At 41.8% G+C, this 24,258-nt stretch overlaps 1 protein-coding gene and 1 non-coding gene across 2 annotated transcripts in view; both read left to right on the top strand.

Annotated features, from left to right (window-relative positions):
• LOC145401055 (guanine nucleotide exchange factor DBS-like) overlaps positions 1 to 24,258 on the top strand; it is a 1,269,176-nt gene that overhangs the window by 262,126 nt on the left and 982,792 nt on the right. Inside the window, exon 8 of the mRNA XM_080273428.1 lies at positions 1,380 to 1,510. Coding sequence (XP_080129554.1) covers positions 1,380 to 1,510 — 131 coding nt within the window. The remainder of the gene's footprint in view (positions 1 to 1,379; positions 1,511 to 24,258) is intronic.
• Positions 12,860 to 12,978, top strand: LOC145401153 (5S ribosomal RNA). Its single transcript, XR_013897564.1, has one exon. It is a non-coding gene; the product is annotated as a 5S ribosomal RNA (ribosomal RNA).

Raw genomic sequence — 24,258 nt, 5'->3', positions numbered from 1 at the left:
CTACCACTACGTCCATTAGTGTGTTGCCATACACTACCACTATTTGGTCTAAGTTTTATAATGATGGAGATGTTTGTACATTACTTTAATATACAGTATATTATTCAGTGAAATATATTGTATAATATCCATGAGAAAGGGTTAGTTTGGTTTACCTGAAGGGTACCTTCACTGGTATACCCTGCATAAAGTGGAACATTTCCATGTCATGATTTATGCCGTACTGTGGCCTTTACATGCTGTCTGCTTATGGCAGCCTTACACAACAGAAACATGGGGTGGGAACATGTTTTCTTGATGAAATTGAATCAGAGGGCTTCCCTTTCTTCATCGTGTCAGAAATAGCAGTGGCTTATAACATTCACCAAGGGCATTCCCATTATCTGTGTGTGGGAACATTGTTAGTGGGAGAGAAAAGTGGGTTTTTGCTGACTCAAAAGCCTCTCCCACTCTTTTTTCTTCTTCATACTGAGTGGTGACAACTCTCACCAAGGAGCAGTTCTTCATGAGAAACAGCATTCCCCCTCCTCCAGGGGCATACCTAGAGATTTGGGGTCCCAGGGGGCTAGGTTCTTTGCGGGGCCCCTCTCCTGCAGGGGGCCTCGCAAAGAACCTAGCCCCCCTCATTCTCAAAACTTATCTAATATCTCAGCTGGGATTGTCGGGATGATAAATATATATATTTTTAAATATTAATAAAAAAGCTTATAAATTTTTAAGGCTTTTGGTGGCCCCCCCTTTATGGGGGGCCCTGGACAGTTTCAAACAGCCCCCCCCCTCAGGTACGCCACTGCCCTCCTCCCCATGACACCATTGTAAGGAGTAAGCCAGCCAGATTAGCTCTACTAATATTTCATTATGGCACTTTGGTGATCCCAGACCCAAGATGCAGGACCCTCTTAAGTAGGAAATTCAGTGCACTAACATTAGAAAACTTGATAGCATTTGCTCTGCCTTTTGTGATTCATTATTTATTGGAGTTGTCTACACTTTCTGCCTCAGCCCTCTTTGATCAAAAATATGTTCTCTCGTAATTCAGTTAAACATCATTCGTAGGTGTATTGTCTATGTTTCCATCTCAGTACAGGAAAAAAAATATAGCTTTTGTTCCTCCAGACACTTTAGTTCATACATAAAAATAATTATTGATTCTTTTGTCGTAAAATCAAATCTAGCTGTATAGATCAGCAACAGTTCATACAGAGTCAACTTCTCTAGGTCCTACCAAGGTCTGACAGACCTCCTATAATACCTCTCCTGCCACCCAGTCACAATACCCCCCTGCCTTCATCCTTCTTCCCCTCATCCCTGTCCCCCACTAGCACCCTCCCTGATGCTGTGTCCCCCTGCCCAAGCCCTGCACCTCCCTTTGGTTGCAGGCGGTGGAGAAGTTTAGTGCCAACACCCAGGAGATCAGTGCATCGTTACGAGCCTTCACACAGAAGTTGCAGGAGACCGAGTTTCCCAATGATGTCTCTTCCACAGACGACCTCCTCCGCTCACAGGTAGGGTTTGAAGAGAAATATTTGGTATTTGTAATGTTGCAAATACTGCTTATTTTATCAGTCTCATGATATGTCAGTAAAAGTCTGCTTATGCCTTATTACAGTATTATGATTAAAGTAGTGGTTACTTTGATATCAGAAAGTATTCCAGTAGTACAGTAAAGGTAATAATTTTGGAATTAACTGGACAAGGTGAGAGAACACATGCCAAGGAGTTAGAGAGCCTTTGAGATGGATTATCTGAATGGACGAAATGGTATGGTTCCTGTCAATGATGTAATGAGTCAGTTTGGTGGTTCAAAAGACAACCTTAATGAACGTAGGCTGAAGGATGTGTCAGAAGAGAAAGCTGTCCCTAAGTTATCATAGTTAAACAGTATTGTATTTAAATACAAGAAGGCATAGTGAGATGCAGTGTGTGCTGAAAACATCTATGTTTTTATTTGCCTTTAGAGAGAAGTGCTTACCAGTAGGTGTGTCATTGGCATGAGAGCGAGGAGTGGACAGTGCATTTGATGTAGAACTGCCTACATTTTCCTTCACCTTTATCATTCTTTTTCTGTGTCTGCCCTCCTCTTCCTATTTCTCCCATATCACCTTTTATTATACTTCTGTCCTTTTGAGGTGGCAATACATTGAGTGACAAGCCTAATGGTTTCCTGTAAGTCAGGAAACCATTTACAATGCCGGGTGGTAACCACATAACCAACCTATATATGTTCCCTATGTGTCAACAAGTGCCCTTCCCTGTAAAACAGCTAAGTCAAAGACAAACAGCCACCCCTAACAGAATTATGACATCTGGCAATAGATAGATAGATAGATAGATAGGCCTCCCCCATTGAAGTTGGAGGAGGTAATGAATTCACCCATGTCTGTCTTTGTGTACAGTGCAAGATATCTCAAAAAGTTGTTATCGGATTTCATGGAAATTTGTGGATAGGTGGGCAGTGGATCAAAGAAAGGTTTATTAGATTTTAGGTGGATCTAGATCTGGGTGCAGGAAACAATAAATTTTTTGGGTATTGGCAGAGGTAGGCACTCTCTAAATTGTGTAACAGGGCAGAGTCAGATCATATACAGTAATTAACTGACTCTATTTGATTTTCTATCTATCTATCTATCTATAGCCCAACGCCCTAATCCCGCAAAGGGTGGCCGCAGACAAAACACCTCCAAGTCGCTCTGTCACCCACCATTTGACTACCCTCCCCCCAGCTCACCCCCCCCTCCCTCATATACCTCTCAACTCCATCCCTCCACCTCATCCTTGGTCTACCCCTCACTCTCCCTCCCTCCACCTCACCTACATACACCCTCTTAGTCAGTCTTTCATTCTCCATTCTCTTCACATGTCCAAACCACCTCAGTGTATTTCTCCTAATCTCCTCAACCACATCCACATCCACCCCACAACGTTCCTTCACTTCTTCATTCGTCAACCTGTCATTCCACATGCTCCTCTCAAGTAACTCATTTCCACTGCTCTCACTCTTGACTTGTTTCCCTCTTGCAAGGTCCATGCCTCGCTTCCATACATCAGGGTAGGGATCCCAATACTATCATGCAGTGACTTCTTAACTTCCATACTCACCTCCCTATTTCTCATCACTGCTTTCAGTGTACCAACAACCTTCCTTCCCTGCTGTACCCTTTCACGCACTTCATCCCCCAAAGTTCCATCCTTACTCATCACACTACCCAAGTACTTGAATGCACTCACATTCTCCATATCCTCACCATCCAACCTCACTGCACACTCTGTGACTTCATTCCTCTCAAACACCATAACTTTACTTTTGTTTACATTAACTTTCAGCTTCCTCCTCCTACACACTGTCCCAAATTCATTCACCAAACCTTGCAACTCCCATTCATCTTCACTCAACAATACTGTATCATCAGCAAACAGCAACACCAGAATCTTCCAAATCTCACCCTCATTCATTAGAGCCACCCCCACATCCAATGCCCTATCTTGCACCTCCTTTACAACCCCATCCATGTATATATTAAACAGCCATGGAGACATCACACAACCCTGTTTCAGTCCCACATTGTGATCAAAGAACTCACTCAGCTCACCATCCACTCGCACCGTAGCCCTAGCTCCCTCATACATACTCTTCACAGCACTCAGCAATTTCCCCTCCACTTCATATATTCTTAATACCTTCCATATACCTTGCCTATCTATTTTGTCATAAGCTTTCTCCAAGTCCATGAAGGCAGCATACACTGTCTTTCCCTTCTCTAGATACTTCTCCACTAAACATCTTAGAACAAATATCTGATCTACACACCCTTTTCCCTTCCTAAATCCCCCTTGTTCTTCTCCAACTAGCTTCTCTGTCATATACCTAACCCTATCAATGGGTATGCTACCATATATTTTACCAGTCACACTAAGAAGGCAAATACCCCTATGGTTACCACATACTTCTCTCTCCTCTTTTCCTTTGTATAGAGGAACAATTATACCTGATTTTCAGTCCTCTGGAACCCTTCTCTTTTCCCAAGCCAATCTACACAACTTCAATATCCACTCCACAACAATCTCACCCCCATCTCTAAGCATTTCACCACACACTCCATCAACTTAATCTTCTTCATCGCTTTCCAACTTAATCTTCTTCATCGCTTCCACTACTTCCGCCCTACTGATCTTTTCCTCCCTCCTCTCATCTCTTCTTCTCTCAGCCATTCCCCAACCACTTATACTCGCACTGCTCTCACTCTCTACATTCAACAAATCCTCAAAGTGCTCCTTCCATCTCCTCAATTTCTCTTTCTTCTCCACCAACAATATATTATTCCTATCTTTCACTCCCCTACTATTTCCCCTTTCACACTGCCTTACTTTCTTTACCTCCTTCCAAAACAATATCTTACTCTCCCTCCATTTCACACTCAGATTCCTCCCAAACTCTTCATCCACTTTCTTCTTACTCTCCTTCACCAGTCTCTTAACCTCTCTTCTCCTGCTCACATATACCTCTCTCTTCTCTCTCCCATCTTCTCCCCTACCTGTACTCGCTAACCATTCGCTATATGCCTTCTTCTTTTGTTCCACAGCTCGTTTCACCTCATCATTCCACCATGCTGTCCCTTGCACACCCTTGCATCTCCTCCTCACTCCACAAACTGCCTCACACACTGCGCCTATCTCTTCCGTGAATATCTTACATACGTCTTCCACCCATTCCATCTGCTCTAGCTCATACCTTCCCAATCTTTCTTCCACTATGCTCTTATACTCTGTCATTTTCTCACTATCTTGCAATTTCTCCATTCTTCTCACAGGAGCTGCTTCCTCCTGCCTTCCCCTTCGTCTCCTCAACCACTTTCTTTGCAGCTCTACCTTGGCCATCACTAAGTGATGGTCCGAGACTACATTCCCCCACCCTCTCCACACTCTTGTATCCAACACTTGTCTTCTCATTCATTCATCCACACACACGTAGTCTATCATTGCCTTTCGTTCAACAAGTTCACCATCCATCCTCCTCATTACTCTCCATGTATACCGGTGGATCATCTTATGATGAAAGTAGGTGTTGGCTATTGCCAACCCCTTGCAAGCACAGATGTCCACCAAAGCACTACCATTCCCATCTACTTCAGCTGGCACACCCCACTGACCAACCACTCCATCCACTCGTACATTCCCAACTTTTGCCATTCATGTCTCCAATCAACAGCACTCTTTCGCTCCTCTCAAATTTGTCCATATATGCTTCTACTCTCGCCCAAAACTCATCTTTCACTCTTGCCACTCGATCCTCTGTCGGGGCATACACACATACAATCGCCCACACTTGTATACCTACTTTCATCCTCACCCATACAATCCTTGCAGCCACTGTTCCATACTCTCTTATATTCTCCTTCCACTTCTTGCTTATCATCAGACATACTCCCTCTCTTGCCCTCTCATTTTCATTGACTCCCGCACATATACCTAAACCATATTCCCATTCTCTCACCCTTTCACCTTTTCATTTAGTTTCAGTCAATCCACATATATCCACTTTTGCATCCTCAGGCACCTGAACAATCCCTATCTCTTTCACTTCATCATTCACTCTCTCACATTCCATGTTCCCACCCTAAGAATGTCCTTTGTCCGTTCCTTAATCGTCAACGTATGGTCCGTCCGGGTCCGAGGTGCTTTATTCGTTTTTTTAGTTAGTTTTTTTTTACGGGGTGGGGCACTAACCCACCACGAATCCTTTTAGTCACCTCGTACGACAAGCAGGGATACTGGGGGGGTATTCTTGAAACCCCCCTACCCCCAGGGGATTATAAAAGCATTTATATGATAAGAGAGATGAAATAAGTAAAGCACAGATTTTATTGGCATTGCCGGAGGTATGTGCTCTCTGAGTGCTTTCTAGTTTTGTTTTATGTTGGTTTTTCATGTAACAGAGGTGTATTTAGGATCTTGAAACACTGGGGGCTTAGCCCAGCTCGGAAATCTTTAGAATTTCACTAGATAAATTTCAAGTTATTTTAGTTTAAAATGAATATAAGATGTGAGATAGTACTTTGCTTTACCAAAAGGTTCTGGTCAGGTGCTTAGGCTAACTTTTGCAACATGAAAAAAAAAAATGAGTACAGTCTGAGTTGTGACAAAACTGTGTTAACTCTGTTTCTTGTCCATCTAATACTCTTCTTTTCACCTCTCCAGAAGCTCCTTATGTGTCTCATCTGTCTGTCACACTCCTCATCTCCTCTGCTTTCTCCTTCTGTTCTTTCCTCCTCTCTCCTGTCCTGCTCATAAAAAGGATGCAGTCAGCATATGCCAAGCAACATCTAACCAAATCTTTCATTTTTTGATGTGATGCTTGGATCATAAATGCATGTTATTTATCAATTTATTTTATACATAGACTTAACATATTCAGTATTTTCTGGGGAGGATGGATCAGGGTGTGGCATCATGATTTTAGTTGGGCAAATGTGTCAATCAGTTTGTCATAATCAAGGCTTCCAACCAACGCTCTCTTGATTGACAACACTGCCAGATTGTTGAGCCTCTCCTGGCCCATGATGTGCCTAAGCCAAGTACGGTATGTAGTCGGTGATTGCTCACAACTGCAGCTATTGACCGGGATGGTAAGGGCCACCTGTAAGATCGTCGTCAGTGATGAGAACATCTTGGGACAAGAAGCTTGAACACACTCAGAATGTCTGGATGGCTTCTGGCCCCTTCCTGCTCAAAAGCTTTTCACCACCATGACCTCTTCTGGGACTAGTTGGATGTTGTATTGCGAGGCTAGGTTCTCTAGGGACCACATGCGCAGAAAGGTTTCTGAGGCTGGGTGACATGCTTGGATGCCAATCACGACTTCTCTCCCAACACTAGAAAAACGATTCTCCAGCTCATTGGTCATTTGATCGATGCAAGGGTAGAAAAGTCTCTGCTTGAGGTGTTCTGAATCATTAAGCAGGTCTGATCTAGTACCACAGGACACCTCCACAACAAAGTCATCCATCTTCTGTTTCCTTCTCAGACCGAGAGAAGACTCCTGGATGTTTTTCTCCTTACATGCTGCTTTGTCATGGCATAGAGCTCATCAGCCACCTGTGCATTTCGCTGGCTAACCAGGGTGTCATAGACTGCACTTTTGTAGTGCACTGCCTGTACCAAGTCAACGGTTTCTCTCTGCAAAACCTTGTGAACACTTCAGTGATGCCCAGCAATTTTTTAACACAACCAACAGGTAGACCACAGGGAGTTTGGATGATTTTGAAAGAAGACCTAGTGCTGTTGGTGTTCTGATCTTTTGAGGAGATTTCATAACAGCAGGAAAATTCTTCAGGAGTGCATTAACAGAGGACAACTGACATGACCATCGAGTGTTTGATATTTGTACAGGCCCCCTCTGCTGAATGTGGAGCTCTTCCAGAACAGCAGCAAACTGGTCATGGTTGACTGTAAACACACTGAAAAATGAGTTGAGGTTTTCAAGCAGATAAAAAAAAAATCACTGGCTTCAGGAATGGTCTTGCAAATGTGGCAGAGGATCAGGTTTAGGTCATGTGCATAGCAGTGCACATAGACAGCCTCTGGATGTTTTTCCCAGAAGCAAGCTTGCACCCCTCAAACAGATCCACTCGTCACTGGTGCACCATCATATGTTTGGGCGACAACTTTCAGGTCAGCAACGTTGTTTGACACAAGAACCTGCTCAACTGCATTTGTGATCACTTCTGCACCATAGCCATCCAGTTTCTTCAACCAAAGAAAACTTTCCTTGATGTTACCGCACACAAACAGCGAGTTGTTCTGTGTGCTCATCTTGGCTTCATCTTCCATTACCACAAACGTCTTTGATTTCTTTACTTCTTGAATAATCTGTGCCGTGACCTCCATGGAGCAACATCCGATTAATTAATTTTGAGAATAAGATGAGAGGTATCTACAATTGGCAGGAGCTTTGTATCCCTCCAGGAAAGAGTCGAAGTTTTGCAGCAACTGCATACATTGAAGGAAATTCCCTTGGTTGGGGCCGTCATCCATTTCAGTGTGGTCTGTGGCCACAAAATGAAATGCCCTATTTGGCTTGAAAGACAGTTCCCAAAATAATGCTGCATAAATACTCCCTTCTTTCACTTATCTCAGCTACACTAGGGGTTTGTAGCTGCTCAGCTACCTGACCATGAACTTTGCTTGCTTTATTGCTCAATCATGCCACCATGGAGGCCTTGTGAAATGAAGTCTTCTCATGGTCCCTAGACAAATCCAGAGCCCTCTTCCAGTTGCTGTAGCCAGTAGAGGCTAGACCATCTTTCTTTTGCTAACATTGCTGCTTGCTGAATAGTCTGCAGCAGAAGCAGAAGGCAGAATTTTGGCTGACTGTGATATTACAGTATCACAGTGAGTGTCAAAGCAGCTCCTCTGAATGGAGCTCTCCTGAAGTCCAAATTGTTTGGAAATCGTGTATTTGCTCTGGACCTGTGCTTCCTGAATGTGTCTCATTAGAGCCCTCTCCTTTTTTCCCTCCTCTTTCCTCCCTGGCTTATCTGTGAAGCAGCAGTAAACAACGGGTGTTAGGCCTTTACTTTTATCTACCCACAACAAAACTCACAACTCTATCAACTGTTTATTTGCTCTGTGACTTACCTACCTGACATTTTTTCTTTTATTTTTACATATGGTAGATTACAAGTGGAGAAGGGAGAAAAAGTGAGCAGATGGAGAGAACACTTTAAGGAATTGTTGAACATAGAGAATGAAAGTAATGCAAGTATAAGTGGCTGGGGAATGGCTGGGAGAAGGGATGTGAGATGAGAGGAAGAAATCAGTAGGATGGAAGTTGTGGAAGCAATGAAGTAAGTCAAAATAGGGAAAGCCCCAGGAATTGATGGAGTGTGTGGTGAAATGCTGCAGCATGGGGGAGAGATAGTAGTAGAATGGATGTGGAAGATGTGCAGATTGGCCTGGGAGGAAGGTAGAGTCCCAGAGGATTGGAAGTCAGATATAATTATTCCCTTGTACAAAGGAAAAGGGGAAAAAGAAGTGTGTGGTAATTGTAGGGGCATCTGTCTTCTTAGTGTAAAAGGAAAAGTATATGGTAGGACACTTATTGACAGAGTTAGGGAAATAACAGAGGAATTAGTTGGAGAAGACAGGAGGGTTTTAGGAAGAGAAGAGGTTGTGTAGATCAGATATTCATTCTTAGATCTTTAGTGGAAAAGTTTCTAGAGAAGGGAAAGAAGTTGTATGCAACCTTCATGGATTTGGAAAAAGCATGTGACAGGGTGGATAGGCAAGGATTGTGGAAAGTATTAAGAATATATGGTGTAGATGGAAAGTTGTTGAATGCTGTGAAGAGTATGTAAGGGTGCTAAGGCTGCAGTGTGTGTGGATAGTGAACTGAGTGAATGTTTCTATTTGAAGGTTGGATTGAAACAGGGATGTGTCATGTCTCCATGGTTGTTGAATTTGTACATGGATGGAGTTATAAAAGAGGTACAATGTAAAGCAGTGGATGTTAGAGTGGCCCTGGTGAGAGAGGGCAGTATTTGGAAACTTCCAGTACTGTTGTTTGCAGATGATACTGTGTTGTTGAGTGAAGACGAAGGGGATGAGTTTGGGAGAGTACGTAAGAAACAGAATCTAAAGCTGAATGTAGGGAAGAGTAAAGTTATGGTCTTCGAGAGAAGTGAAGTCAGTGAATGTACAGTGAGGCTGGACGAGGAGGAAATGGAAAATGTGAGTACATTAAGTACTTGGGTAGTGTGATGAGTAAGGATGGAAGTTTGGAGAGTGAAGTGCTTGAAAGGGTACAACAAGGAAGAAAGGTTGCTGGTTCCTTGAAAGTGATAAGAAACAGGGAAGCGAGCATGGAAGTGAAAAAGTTACTACATGACAGTATTGTGATACCAACTCTAACGAATGGAAGTGAAGCTTGGACCTTGTTGGAAGGACACAATTCAAGAGTGAGAGCTGTAGAAATGAGTTATTTGAGAGAAGGCTGTGGAGTCACATGGAGAGACAGACTGACAAATAAGGATGTGAAGGAGCGTTGTGGTGTAGATGTGATATGAAGCGTTAGGAGAAACACATTGAGGTGGTTTGGCCATGTGGAGAGGATGGAGAGTGAGAGACTGATGAGGAGAGTGTATGTGCGTGAGGTGGAGGGGGGGGGAGAGGGGGGGGGAGGCCAAGGATGAAATTGAGGGATGGAGTGGAGAGGTATATGAGAGAGGGGGATATGAGCTGAGAGCAGGGCAGTGAAGTGGCGGGGGACAGAGTGACATGGAGGCGATTTGTTTGTGGCCACCCTGTATGGGATTAAGGCGTCTGGCAGTAGATAGATAGATAGATAGACTAAATACTCTCCTTTACCCTGCATATTTGTTTTATTGTCCTATATTAGTCTACTTTTGATTTATTTCACACCTGTTATGCCACATGTCTAATTTAATCATCACCTTGTCTTTTATGCCTTTCATTTATATCTCTTTTATTCTCCTATATAAAATGCATTGAGCTACATTTTAGGTATTAAATGTGATGTGCTGTACAAATGAATGTATTATTATTAATTGCTTATTATGAATGTGCACACACACACACACACACACACACACAATAAAGACGAAAGGTAATTTAGTTTCCCAAATAGGGCAATTGATCAGTGGAATGCACTGCCAAATGAAATAATGTGTGCCAAAACAATTAATAAATTTAAGGAGATGTATGATGAAAATGGTTTAAGACACGGGACAGTACGAGCTTGACTCATTCCTGTAAAGATACAATTAGGTAAGAACACACACACACACACAGAGGGAGTCATCAGAGGTAGACGTCCGTCACCGGCGCTCCGTACCAGACCAACATGGCCAGAGGCATTACCTAAATTAGTATCTTTGAATGAGTCAAGCTCTGTACCAGGTTAGACTAAATGATTTTTCATTATTAAAAGGAAAAGAAATAATAAGTTTAAATAAGACTGGTTCAAACAGAACAAAGAACCACGATGCGTTGAGTCAGCTGGGTTTGTTTATACTACAGCATCACGGGGAAAGTGTACATACTCTGTAAGTACATACAGTAGTGCACCAACTTTCGCTACAGCAGGATTCGCGGAATCCACTTTCGCGGCATGCACCAAATATTCCCTAACTTCCACTTTCGCTTGAAAAAAATCGATTTTCGCACACAAATTTTGGGTTTGGGACAATATTTTGAACTTTGAATTTCCTGCACCGCCCGCCCGCAACCCACCGCCATCTTGAATGACGTCATGTCAACACTCTGTCCACCCATTCCCGCCATTGTGTACGAGCGTGCCAGCTCCATTGTGTTGGATTCTCACGGTTCAATGGCCTCTACTATACCTGGTAGTGTGGGGGGAGAGCCTGGTGGTGTGGGGGGAGAGCCTGGTGGTGTGGGGGGAGGGCCGGGAGGCAGTGGTGGTGATAAAAAGTGGCCAATACGTCTGGCGTGGCTAAATAAGCCCGCCACGCGCCTCGGATACTTACCCCCAACATCCATTAAACACCTCAACCTAGTCTCTGTGGTATGTTTCTCCTCATATAATGTGTACTGTACAGTTTTCATTGTTTGTATCTCACAATGCAATGAACAATAGTGATTTGATGTACTGTATTGCAAGTGAAAATGAAAATCTGATGTTACTTTAGGATAACCGGGAACCAATTAACCTTTTTGCCATAAAGACAATGCCCCAACTTTCGCTAATTCCACTTTCGCGCATTATTTTTGGACCCAATTAGGCGCGAAAATTGGTGCCCCACTGTACTCTGTTCATTTAGTATTACAAAATGGATACATACTTCAGTAAAACAAATTTGGAAAAGAAAAGGGATAAAAGTAAAAAGCAAAATGATGATTTCTACCAAGAACTGGTTGAAGTGGAGGCTCACAATAGACTGGTTGAACGTGTACACAAACTAGAAATGGCTTTCAAAAATGAAATTGATGAAATAAAGAAGCAAATGCACTTGCAAAAGGACGAGATAGAAAAACTAGGAAGGGAGGCCAATAAGAAAGACACAACCATCAGTGAACTAACAGTGGAATTGAGTACGCTTAGGAAGAAAGTGAGTGAAATGGCAAGTACAGTAGTCAGTCACGAGAGCGTTATGGAAGAGTTCAAAAATAACACAGAGACAATTAGGCAAGCAAGCAGTCTTATGGACCAGAGCAGTGATATTGAAGAGAAGATAACACAGGTGAATGAAGCTGTGCAAAGCTACAAAAATGATGTAGAAACCACGTATGCTGAAATGGTGAAAGTAAAGAAAGACTTAGAAACAAGGGTGGAGGAAAAAAGCATTAAAAAGGAAGTGAAAAGAATAATCCAAAACAATCCAAAGTTAGTCAGAGATTCAGTAGAAATAAATAAATCAATAGTAATCACTGGTATAGAAGAGGAAGAAGTTTAAAACAAGATCACTAGAGACAAAAAGGAGATGGCAAATGTAATGAGCTTACTGAAAGAAGTATCAGAGGAAATCTGTAGTAAAGACATAGGGGAACACAAAAGGTTAGGGAAATACGAGAAAAGCAAGACAAGACCTCTAAAGGTGACTTTCCAGAGTGTAAACACTGTGGAAGAGATACTAAAAAATGCAAAGAATCTTATGGAAAAAGAGTTCAAAAATGTATGGATAAAAAGATGCCTAACACAAGAGGAACTGGAATTACTGAAAGAGAAAAGGGAGGAAGCAAAAACAAAAAATGAGGGAAGATCAGAAGAGGAGAAGAAGAAATTTTTTTACAAAGTAATAGGATTGCAGGTACGAAAGTGGTACACAAACAGGATGGAAGAAAAAGGAGGAAGGTAGTAGAACCATGTGATGACAAGTATATAAACAACGGCCATACCACGTTGAGTACACCGCTTCCCGTCCGATCAGCGAAGTTAAGCAACGTTGGGTCTGGTTAGTACTTGGATGGGTGAGCACCTGGGAACACCAGATGCTGTTGGCATCCCTACGTGTCAAGTGGGGTTGGTGGAGGATTAGTGCCTCTCCCTGTAAAACAATTAACTCTAAGTCCTTGGTCACCCCATTTGGGATACATGGCGTCTGGCAATGATGATGATGATGATGATGATAAAGTTGATGTACTCAAATGTGGATGGAATGGTATCTAAATTACTAGAGATGAATGATTATGTCAGAGAAAATGAACCACAAATATTATGCCTAACTGAGACAAAATTAACACCAAGGATATCCAATGACATACTAAACTTAGAGGAATACAGTATATGGAGAAGAGACAGAAATTTAAAAAAAGGAGGAGGAATTATAATATTAACTAAGAAAAATATAAAAGTCAATGAAATAAAACTAGATATACCATCACAAGTAGAACTGATTGCAGTTGAGATCGACACATCTGAAGGTAAAGTAATTGTAGCCAATTTGTACATGCCACCCAGATCAAACACATGGGAAAGAGACGAATATGAGGACCTGGCAGAGAGTACAATTCAGAGTATAAGATCATTGCTACATAAAATGGAAGAGAAATCGGAAAGAATTATACTAACTGGGGACTTCAGTACAAATATAAATTGGAATACTCTAGATATAAATAGCCAAGAAAGCTGTTGGGACCAAAAGCTCCTGGATCTCGTACAAGAGTTTTTCTTAACGCAACATGTGAGGGAAACCACCAGAAAAAGAGGACTTGATGTACCTTCAGTGCTAGATCTAATATTTACTAGGCAAGAAAATGACAGTGACAGCTTAATATATCACCCTCCACTCGGCAAAAGCGATCATGCAGTACTAAATTATAACCTCAGGATAGCATATGACATAGTAAACAGCAATGACAGTTACAAAAAGAGCCTAAACTATAAAAAGGGAAATTATCAAGACCTAAAGAAGTATTTCTTAGAAGTTGATTGGGAAAATGAGCTTAGAGGACAAGATTTAAATGCTGTATATAAAAAGTTTTGTGAATTTTATGAAATAGGAGTCCAGAATTACATCCCACAGCACAAAGAAGCAGATAAGAAAATACAGAAATGGTTCAATACAGAATGTAAAAAATCAAAAGAAAGAAGAGATTTGTTGTGGAATAGATACAGAAGACACAATAGTGAAAGGACGTATAATAATTACAAACAGGCAAGAAACGACTATACAAGAATAAGGAGGGAAGCCCAAAAACAGTTTGAGGAGGATATAATAAATAAAAGTAGTGATCAACCAAAGCTGTTTTACAGCTATATCAGAAGCAAAACCAAAGTAAAAGATATAATACAATCCATTACGGACGAGAGAATCACTTATACACAAGAGAAAGATATTTGTGAAGCACTAAATAAGAATTTCCAATTAGTTTTTACAGAAGAAAAAAATTTTGAGAGGGACTATGTGGAACACACATGTCCACACATACTACCAGATATACAAATAGCAGAAAAAGTAATACAGGAGGAGTTAAGTAGATTAGACAGAGGAAAAGCAAGTGGTCATGATGAAATTTCATGTTGGGTATTACGAGAATGTGCAAAGGAGTTAAGTAAACCATTATTTTTAATTTTCAAGAAATCCTTGAGTCAAGGGAAACTACCTGATATTTGGAAAAAAGCAAATATAGTCCCCTTATTCAAGAAAGGAAATAGACAAAATCCTCTCAACTACCGACCAGTATCACTGACCAGTGTTGTAAGCAAGGTATTAGAAAAACTTATAAGAAAAGTTTGGGTAAATCATCTAGAAGAACACAGTATGATAACAGAAAGACAGTTTGGTTTCAGAAAAGGAAAATCATGTGTTACTAATCTGTTGAGCTACTATGACAGAGTAACAAACACAATACAGGAAAGGGAAGGATGGGTGGACAGTATCTATTTAGATTTCAAGAAAGCTTTTGACACAGTACCACACCAAAGACTTTTATGGAAACTGTACCAACAAGGAGGAATTCAAGGCAAACTGTTTTGCTGGATGCAAGACTTTCTCAGAAAAAGAGAAATGAGGACAGTACTAAGAGGAAACTACTCATCATGGAAAAAATTGACTAATGGTGTATCACAGGGTTCGGTGCTGGCACCAATCATGTTTTTAGTGTACATAAATGATATAAACAGTAACACTGGAAATGAAAGCTATCTGGATATGTTTGCAGATGATGCAAAAATACAAAGGAGAATTACTAGCACAGACTCTTGTAAAGAGCTACAAGAAGAATTAAATAAACTTCATGAATGGAGTAGTACATGGCAAATGGAATTCAATGTGGACAAGTGTCATGTAATCAAGTTTGGTAAAAGTGGAAAAAGACCTGATTGGGATTATAAGTTAAGAAATAAAACCCTATACACATCAGAAAGAGAGAAAGACCTAGGTGTGATTATCAATAACAGACTCTCTCCGGCTGACCACATCAGCGAGAAGGTACGGAACATGTATACACTGCTTGCAAATATGAGAATAGCATTCACATACATAAATGAAGACATGCTAAGAAGGATAATAACATCATTCATTAGACCAACCCTGGAATATGCATCAGTAGTCTGGAGTCCTCATCTCAAAAAGCATATAGACAAGATTGAAAAAGTTCCAAGGGCCGCTACAAGATGGATACCAAGCTTAAGGGACCTAAGCTACGAAGAAAGACTAAATAAACTGAATCTACCAACACTACAGGAGAGAAGGAAAAGAGGTGACATGATAATGCTATATAAGTGCATATCAGGAAAGGAGAAAATAGACATAAATGATTACTTAACATATGGAGAAGGATCAGCAAGAGGACACTGCAAAAAACTGCATAAGAAGAGAGGTGATAAAGTCATAAGGAAATTCAGTTTCCCAAACAGAGCAATTGATCAATGGAATGCACTACCGAATGAAATAGTGTGTGCCAAAACAATTCACAAATTTAAGGATATGTATGATAAATATGGTTTAAGACACGGGACAGTACGAGCTTGACTCATTCCTGTAAAGATACAATTAGGTAAGAACAATTAGGTAAGAACACACACACACCCCCACACACACACACACACACACACACACACACACATTAACCAACAAACTAGTCATCTTTGAATGGCACACTAATGTGTATGGGAAAATCATACAAAACATGCTCAAATAATGGGTAGATATTTATTCTTCTAGATAATTAAAAGTGGCACTGACTGATTAGACTTTTTTTTTCCAATAGGAAGATGGAGCAATTTACACTCATTATTAAGTGATCTCTCCTATATCCGATTTAATAGAGCCAATGGCTTGTCCGGAAAGTGGGTTTGTCCAGATACTGGGAAAATGCCTCCTTGACAGGTACTTATGGACCCTAACCCTGCCTAACTCAGGAAATCACCTACATAACTCCCAACCAGACATAGCACCTATTTAAGACCCTAATCGCTCAAGTAAGAGACAGAAAGCATGAAATAAATGAAAAGGAACCAGAGTATGAGGATTTAGAGGTGAGTATGGAAGATATTTAGCAGTATCCAGGGTATATACAAAATGTCTGTGGCCGTCCCAATGAATAACCTGCCGCCTCTCAGACTCTGACAGTAAGAAGGTGCACCTGACGCATAGTAATCCAGTGTTGCACTGCACTTAATCCTCTGCACTCTGAATTTTAATTTCTTAACACTGCACATTCTTTTCTCACTTACACTGCACTTGAAACTCACCAGTGTTGCACTCTGTAATTAAGCCTTTGCACTCTGAATTCTAATTTCTTACCACTGCACTTTCTTTTCTTTCTTGCTTTTGCACTTGAAACTCTCCACTGTACTGTAGTACTCTGCACTTAATCCTTTGCACTCTGAATTCAATTTCGTAACACTGTACATTATGTTCTTTACACTGCACAACACTGTAAATTCCCGTGTGGTTTAGTAACAAGTTTTTTCTGTTTATTCACTGTCAGAGTCTGAGAGTAGGTGTTACAGGTGGCCAAGGGGTGCGTCTCTGGGACGTGGTGATGGACTACCCACTGCAGACGACTCTGAAGATTGCTGCAAACTCACGTCCAGTAGCGACTCCACCGTTGTTGATGTGTTGGGCTGTGGCTCGGAGGTGGAAGGCCAGTCATGGGGAGGCAGTAATGTGGAGCCAGGGCTGGGCACGGCACGGGTCACGGGCCTGAAGAAACTGTCAATGGTTGATTGACATGAGGAACGGCATTTCTGGCGATTGATGATGCACTACCTAAAAGCACGCATTTCCTCCACAGCTTCCAGGGGCCCCATCTCCCTGTCGCAGTCCAGGTGCTCTAGGTAGTCAAGAACAAACTTGACCTGCTCCCGGAGTGCGCTCAGCTTGGGGATGACTGGAGTAGTGGCGCGCAGAGAGGTGTCCTCATCATCCTCACTGTCCTTGTCGGAATGTTCAAGCTGGGTACTTGTACCGGCAACTGAAGATGTGATCTCAATATCAGACATGATCTGATACAGTACCCAGGATCACCCTCGTCGTCATGCAACCACTCATGCCCTTCGTCCACATCAATCTCATCGCCAGCTGCACAAAGACATGCATGGAAGTCATCCACCTCAAAACCCAGAAAGTCGTGCACCATGTTGGCTCTGAAAAGCAGACGAGATCGGCCACTTCCCAGAGTCTTGACAGAGACTTCCCTCCATGCACTGGCTGAGTTGTAGATGGCTGACTTGATGTTGTAGCAGCGAAGGTTTTCCACAGTTTGCTGGCCTCGCATGTTCCATCCCTCCCTCCGCTCGTCCTCATCCTTGAGAACAACCATCGCCTTGTCCAGGAACATCCGACGGCACAGCCTCTTCATTGCCACGATCACTCCTTGGTCCATTGGTTGGATGAGAGCAGTCATTCTCAGCCATCAGCTTCTCGTCGGATGGATGCGCAGGTGCATTGTCCAAGAGAAGGAGGGTCTTTACCTGGTTGCACGAGATTCCCAGTGTGTTCATCTGGCAATGGATGACCCCCTTGATGAAGTGCTGGTGAAACCAGTCTTTGAAGATCTGTGAACCAAGCCTTCACAGAATGGTACCACATGACAGGAAGGACATCCATCTCCCCACGAAGGCACTGAGGCTGCTTTGCACAGCCAACCATAACAGTCTTGAGCCAGTGCATGCCGTTAGCATTGGCGCAACACAAAGCAGATATCCTTTGCTTTGAGAGCTTGCGGCCAGGTACATGCTTCTCGGTCTCCTCTGCTAGAGTGTTCGTTGGCAGCAAGCGATAGAATAGACCAGTTTTGTCAGTGTTGTAGACTTGGCCGAGAGTGAGGCCCTCCCTGTCGATCAAGCCCTTCACCTTTTGCCGAAACTCCTCTACTCCCTCCTCGTTGGGATCCAGAGCTTCTCCACGGGCCTTACTGTTGGTTAGTCCCATGGTGTAACTTGAAAATGAAGAGCCAGCCCTTGGATGCCTTGAAGTCTGGGGTGTCGTGTAGCCTAGCGAACTTCTCGGCAACATCCTTCAACTTCATGCCACGCACCAGCACACCAGTAGCACGTTGTTGTCAATACCAAATCAGCGTGGAGTGGTCGATTTCTGCAAACCTGGGAGTGTACATAACCTTCCTTTCCAAGTTGCATTTGGTCTTCAGTGTACTGGGTGAGTTTGTCCCAGGATTTCTTGATATCAAACAAGGTGGAGCGGGCCAGGTTGAATTCTTGGAGGATGTAAGACGTCGACTGTCCCGCGTCCACCTTCTCCAATATCTCCCTCTTCTTCTCCAGAGTCAGAACCACTCATTTCCTCTTCTTGGGTGGCAGGGCCATCGTCACACACAAGAGTAAGAGGCAGCAGAGGAACAATAGAGCCCACAGGAGGTAGGCACCACCACAAAACCGAACACGTGGGTGGCCATGGTGATGAGCGTGCACTCACGACAATGGGTAAGCCAGAAATGGGAAGGAAGCAGCATCACCTTGGCGTACTTCAGCGGGAGTACGCGGCAAAACACAGCTGGTCAGTGCCACACACCAAGTTCAAATTACGGGTGAAAAAAAATGTCAGATTTTTTTTGGCTTTTGTATGTTTTTCGGCCATTTTTGGGTTCTGAAGGCCCAGGCCCAAAATGTCCGGACACTGGGGTGTCCGGTTATTGGGTGTCCAGATATTACAGGGATTACTTACAATATCACAGTGTGTACAGGCTAGCCAAACCGGTGGTTCTGAAACTGGTTTGCCTTGGAATTATTCTTATTTCATGTTTGGTTTACATAGCTATAATCAAAAGTGTGCCATAAATACTTGGCGTGCCTTGTGCAACAAAAACATTTGACAACCACTGAGCTAGACTGGCTACTGGCTAGCAGGCTAAAGAGCCCTGTGCTTCACCAACCTGAGCTCGTAGACAGTGTAAAGGCAGCAGCACTCTACCATCCTGACTCTCCTGCTGCTACAGCAACAGCAGGAAATAACTCTTCCTCTGCCTCCTCTAGCCTTGCAGGCTGCACCTCATTGCCTTGGTCCCCTTTTTTTTTTTTTTTAAAAGCTTCTTGTATCCATAGCCTCAGGTCTTGCTAGCTACCACCAGATATCAGCAAGCCCTGTAACCTGTGCACTCTGCTCTCTCTCTCTCTCTCTCTCACATGCATGCGTGGTTTGGCACCACTGCATGACTGATGGGCGACTGGCGAGTGACCTTGAATACGTGATAGGAACGAACGTGAACCAGACGGGATCAAACCGAATGTTTTCTGCACAAGATCTGTCAATTCTAGTACTAACAAGAATTAAATTTTCTTTTGTCCCTGGCTGAGGCTATTATTTTTTTTTTTTGGGGGAAAAAACAAGCTATTTGGGATCTGGGGCTATTCATAAAACATTTGGGGCTGTAGCCCCCAATGCCTAGGCCTAGCTATGCCAATGTCACGTAGCATAACATTGGTAGGCAGGTTCTCTTGAACCTGTCTTGGTAGAGTGCTTTCAAGACAGGTTCTCTTGATAGCACTCCACCCTGTTCTCTTCTTTGCCAACCCTCTAGTACTGCCTTAGGATCTGATCACATGTAATATATCATGAAAGGTGAAATTAAGCAGAGCATGAAATAATATTGGTCAGAGGGGTACTCATTGTGATAAAAAAAAAAAAAATGGAGTGTTGGATAATTATGAGCCAATATAGTGGAGAGGTTTTGTTAGTAAATTGGGAACAGGAGAATTTAGAAAAATTATGGGGGCTGTATAATGTTCTGCTTATGATGCTTAAGGTGTGCTTTGTTTTATAAGAGGATGTGGAAGTACAGAGACTGTTGGTAGAGAAAAAGAAGTGGATGGAGTGGAGGTAAGAAAGGAATTTAGATGAAAGAAAAAAGGAATATATTGCAGGGAAGAATTATGGAAGATAGAAGAAGGTAAGTGTAGAATCAGAAGGGAAATGATTGCGGACATAAGAAAAAAAAATGTAATTGTAAGTGGGGGCGCTCACCATCCACTCACTCAATGTAGTGCTGCTGTCGGGTGTCTGCCCTTTCCTTTCCTCCATCCTTTTTCCTTCCATCCTCTTCTGTCTTTCTTTTCTTCATTCTTTCCTTGTCCTTCTGCCTATGGGTGACTCCCTCTTCTGTCTCTCTTTCCTTTATTCTTTCCTCTTCCTTCTGCTTGTGGGTGACTCTACACTGAGTGACAAGCCAAATGGTTTCCTGTACACCAGGAAACTATTTACTACTCTGGGTGGTAATGATATAACCAAATTATGGCACCTGGTGGTTTAGTGGGTAATTATTGCGCTCCAATCGGATTGAGCCGGTGAAGGTTTATATCCAAGGGGTGGTTGGGGTTGATTGCTCACGTAATACCACTCAGGGATGAGTGAGGCTGGTCACTCTCATCTTAAATGTCGGGACCAACTGCCTAGCCCCGGGCTCCTACGCTTCTCATGGGGCAACGTAGGATTGGATGATGATGATGATGATGTAATTGTTTTGGAAAGAGGTGCAAAAATGGAATTGGAATATGGGAAAGTGTGACAATTTAAGGGATGAGAGTAGAACAGTGCCCACAAATAAAAGTGAAATATAGATGAGATAGAGAGACTGTTGAAGTACTGATGAATGGCCACTGTGAAAAAGCTGAAGAATAAGACAACAGCTGTTCATCATCATCATCCGGACCTCCTTTCCTAGCCTTGGGCAGGGCAAGTAGAGTTATATTGAGAAATGATGAAATGTAGAGTAACAGAGTGGAATACACTGTTAATGGGAAATTTTCCACCAGTAGCCTGGATGTTTGAGGGTGTTCCAGTGGAGTGGAAGAAATAAGGCCATGATTTTAAATTTGTGTCAGTGAATATATCATGTCACTACTAAAATTATAGTGGAATAAATCTGTTGTGTTTTTCTAAGGTATATAGAAGAATGGTGGTGGAGGAAGATGGATGCCTTAATTATAGTGTCAGTAAACACTCTACTGTATGTACGGGTGGCACTGATTCACTGATAAGCCTTGACATATGTAATCCTTTGTAGCTCTTGAACACAGTGGTACAGCAATCCCTCACTTATCTGTAATAATACTGTAGAACCAGAGGCATGACCAGATACGGGCAGTGTCTGGATATAGAGCAGTATCCTCTACCATACCCATATCCTACCTATACCCATACCCAATCTATATGTACAATACTCCTCGTAATTTTTGGAAGTGTTCTGTGGTCTTTTGGCTGTTTTTAGACATCAGAACACATTGGAATACGCAATACTTAATCCTAAACACCAAGAAAACAATGCATAACAATAAAAACTACCAATATGCAAAACCCTACTAATATGTACAGTACCTCTTCTAATTTTGGCAGTGTTCTGAGGTCATTCAACTGTTTTTACACATCAGAACACACATTGCAATATGCAATATAATCCAAAACACTAAGAAAACAATGCATAAATAACAAAAAGCAAAAGAAAACCCTACCAATATGCACAGCACTCCTCCTAATTTTGGCAGTGTTCTGCGCTCTTTCAGCTCTTCTTAGAGATCAAAACACACCGAAATATGCAGTATAATACTAAATACTAAGAAAACAATGCATAAAAAATATATATACAATATGGAAATCCCTACCAATATGTACAGTACCCCTCCTGATTTTGGCAGTGTTCTTAAGTCTTTCAGCTGTTCAAAGCACACATTGCATCATGCAGTATAATTGTAATCGCTAAGAAAATGCATAAACAACAAAAAACAAACATTAAAAAAATCACTATCAATATGCACAGTACCCCTCATAATTGTGGCTCTCTTCTTTGGTCTTTCAGCTACTTAGACATCAAAACACATTTAGGAATATCCAGTATAATGCTAGACACTAAGAAAGCAATGCATAAACAACTACAACAACAAAAACACACTGAAGACAGTTGCAAAACAGTTAAGCTCCTGGGACACTGAGGGATGGTTGCTTCTGCAAAAAACACACACACACACACACACACACACACACACACACACACACACACACACAAGTAAAGGAAAAAAATCATAAGAGGACAGAGGAAGAATGTAAAACTTTTTTTGGAGAGTGATGGATATGAAAGTAAGGAAGTGGTATGTGAGGAAATGGAAGTGAAGGAAACTAAAGAGGATGGCTATGAAAGATCAGAAATTGAGGAAGTGGTACCGACAGAGAGAAGAGAGAAGAGGGTATAAAAAAAAAACATCAAATATAATTTGAAAGTGCTATATACTAATGTTGATGATTTAATATCGGCAAGGCTTGAAATTAACGATTTCTTGAGAGAACGTGAACCTGATGTTCATGTGCTTTGTGGAGACCAAGTTAAGAGAAGTTGTTGATGTTCATGTGGGAGATGGTAAATACAAACTGTGGAGAAGAGACAGAAAAGAAAAAATGGGAGGAGTGATGATAGCAGTGAAGAACAACATAAATGTAGATACCGTGGAAATGGGAGAAGGCAGGGCTGAAGTGATATATATGAAATTAGAAACTGGAGAGATTGGCAAGAGTGATACAGCAGTAGTGCATGTTCCCCCTAAGACGAGAGCATGGAAGGATGACGAATACCAGGAGATGTTGTCAGATATGGCTAGTTATTTACAAAAAATAATTGAGAAAAGCAACAATATAATTTTGGTGGGTGACTTTAACTATAAAGAGGTGAACCGGGTGGAATGGGACTCAGGAGACAGAAAAGATTCATGGGGCACTATATTATTAAATATAATAATGAATAATGTGATGACGCAATGGGTCAAAGAAGAGACACGGTTCCAAGGTGAGAACACACCAGCAAGGTTAGACTTACTGTTTACCAAAGAACCCAATGCAATAGAATCATTGAAATATTTCTGTCCCATAGGAAAAAGTGATCATGTGGTCATTGAGTTCCAGATGATAATAGGAAATGTCAAGCCAAGAGACGAACTTTATAGGCAGGGGAGATACAACATTGGGAAAGCAAATTTTACAGGATTGAGAATATTTTTCGAAAATGCGGATTGGAGAAAATTCAGAGAAACAAGAGAGATACAGAGAAAGGGGGATATTTTTCTAGACCTCTATAATTTGGGAGTGGAAAAATTTGTACCAGGAGTAAGGGGGAAAGAAAACAGGAAAAAGGAGTGGTTTAACCCTTACACCACGAGCATGTTTCCCAATGTTTTGTGTGTCCCGCGGGGTTATTCGGGCTCCGACAGACTCTCAAAAAATATTTGCCAAAAATCAGTTATTAGTCCTAGAATATTAAAATTACATATGTATATGGCACATACCTTCAGCTTTCTCCTGGGATGTTTGTTGAACCTTCGTCGATTACCGTAGAACTTGTGGAGACCTCTGAAGTTGGGTAATGAAGTCTCCACTTTACACTTCCCGACAACCCGTAATATGATTACCACAGCCAGATATCAACACTATAAACACTACTTTATGATTATCAAGTAGTTTGGGATCCATACTCCAAAAAAAAAACACTGTGAAAGCAATGAAAATTACGAGCGTGTATGACCTTCCCACTTGCGCTAGTTCGCTGTTGGTATTCTGTCATTTATTATTCATAAAACCCCTCACATTTTATATTTCTATTACTATATAACACGTATATATATATCTACAGTCTTTATCCATAAGTTTCCTTCAGTAGTATTAGTTTATTGTCACTGTAGGGATTCAATTTCTTTCAGTAAATACGTAGCATTCACTTTCTTGTCCTGTATACTAGCATTGAGAGTGAATGTCACTTTCACCTTCACTCTCATAACTCATAGTATTCATACATGCTAGAGTGAAACTTTCACTTTCATTACCCCTAGGGTATATACTCGTA

This window comes from Coenobita brevimanus, chromosome 54, assembly GCF_032717465.1.
Source record: "Coenobita brevimanus isolate Jiangsu-jjx chromosome 54, ASM3271746v2, whole genome shotgun sequence".
In the NCBI taxonomy this organism is placed as follows: Eukaryota; Metazoa; Arthropoda; class Malacostraca; order Decapoda; family Coenobitidae; genus Coenobita; species Coenobita brevimanus.
Note: the sequence above shows the minus strand (reverse complement) of the source record. Positions and strands in the feature narration are given on the sequence as shown.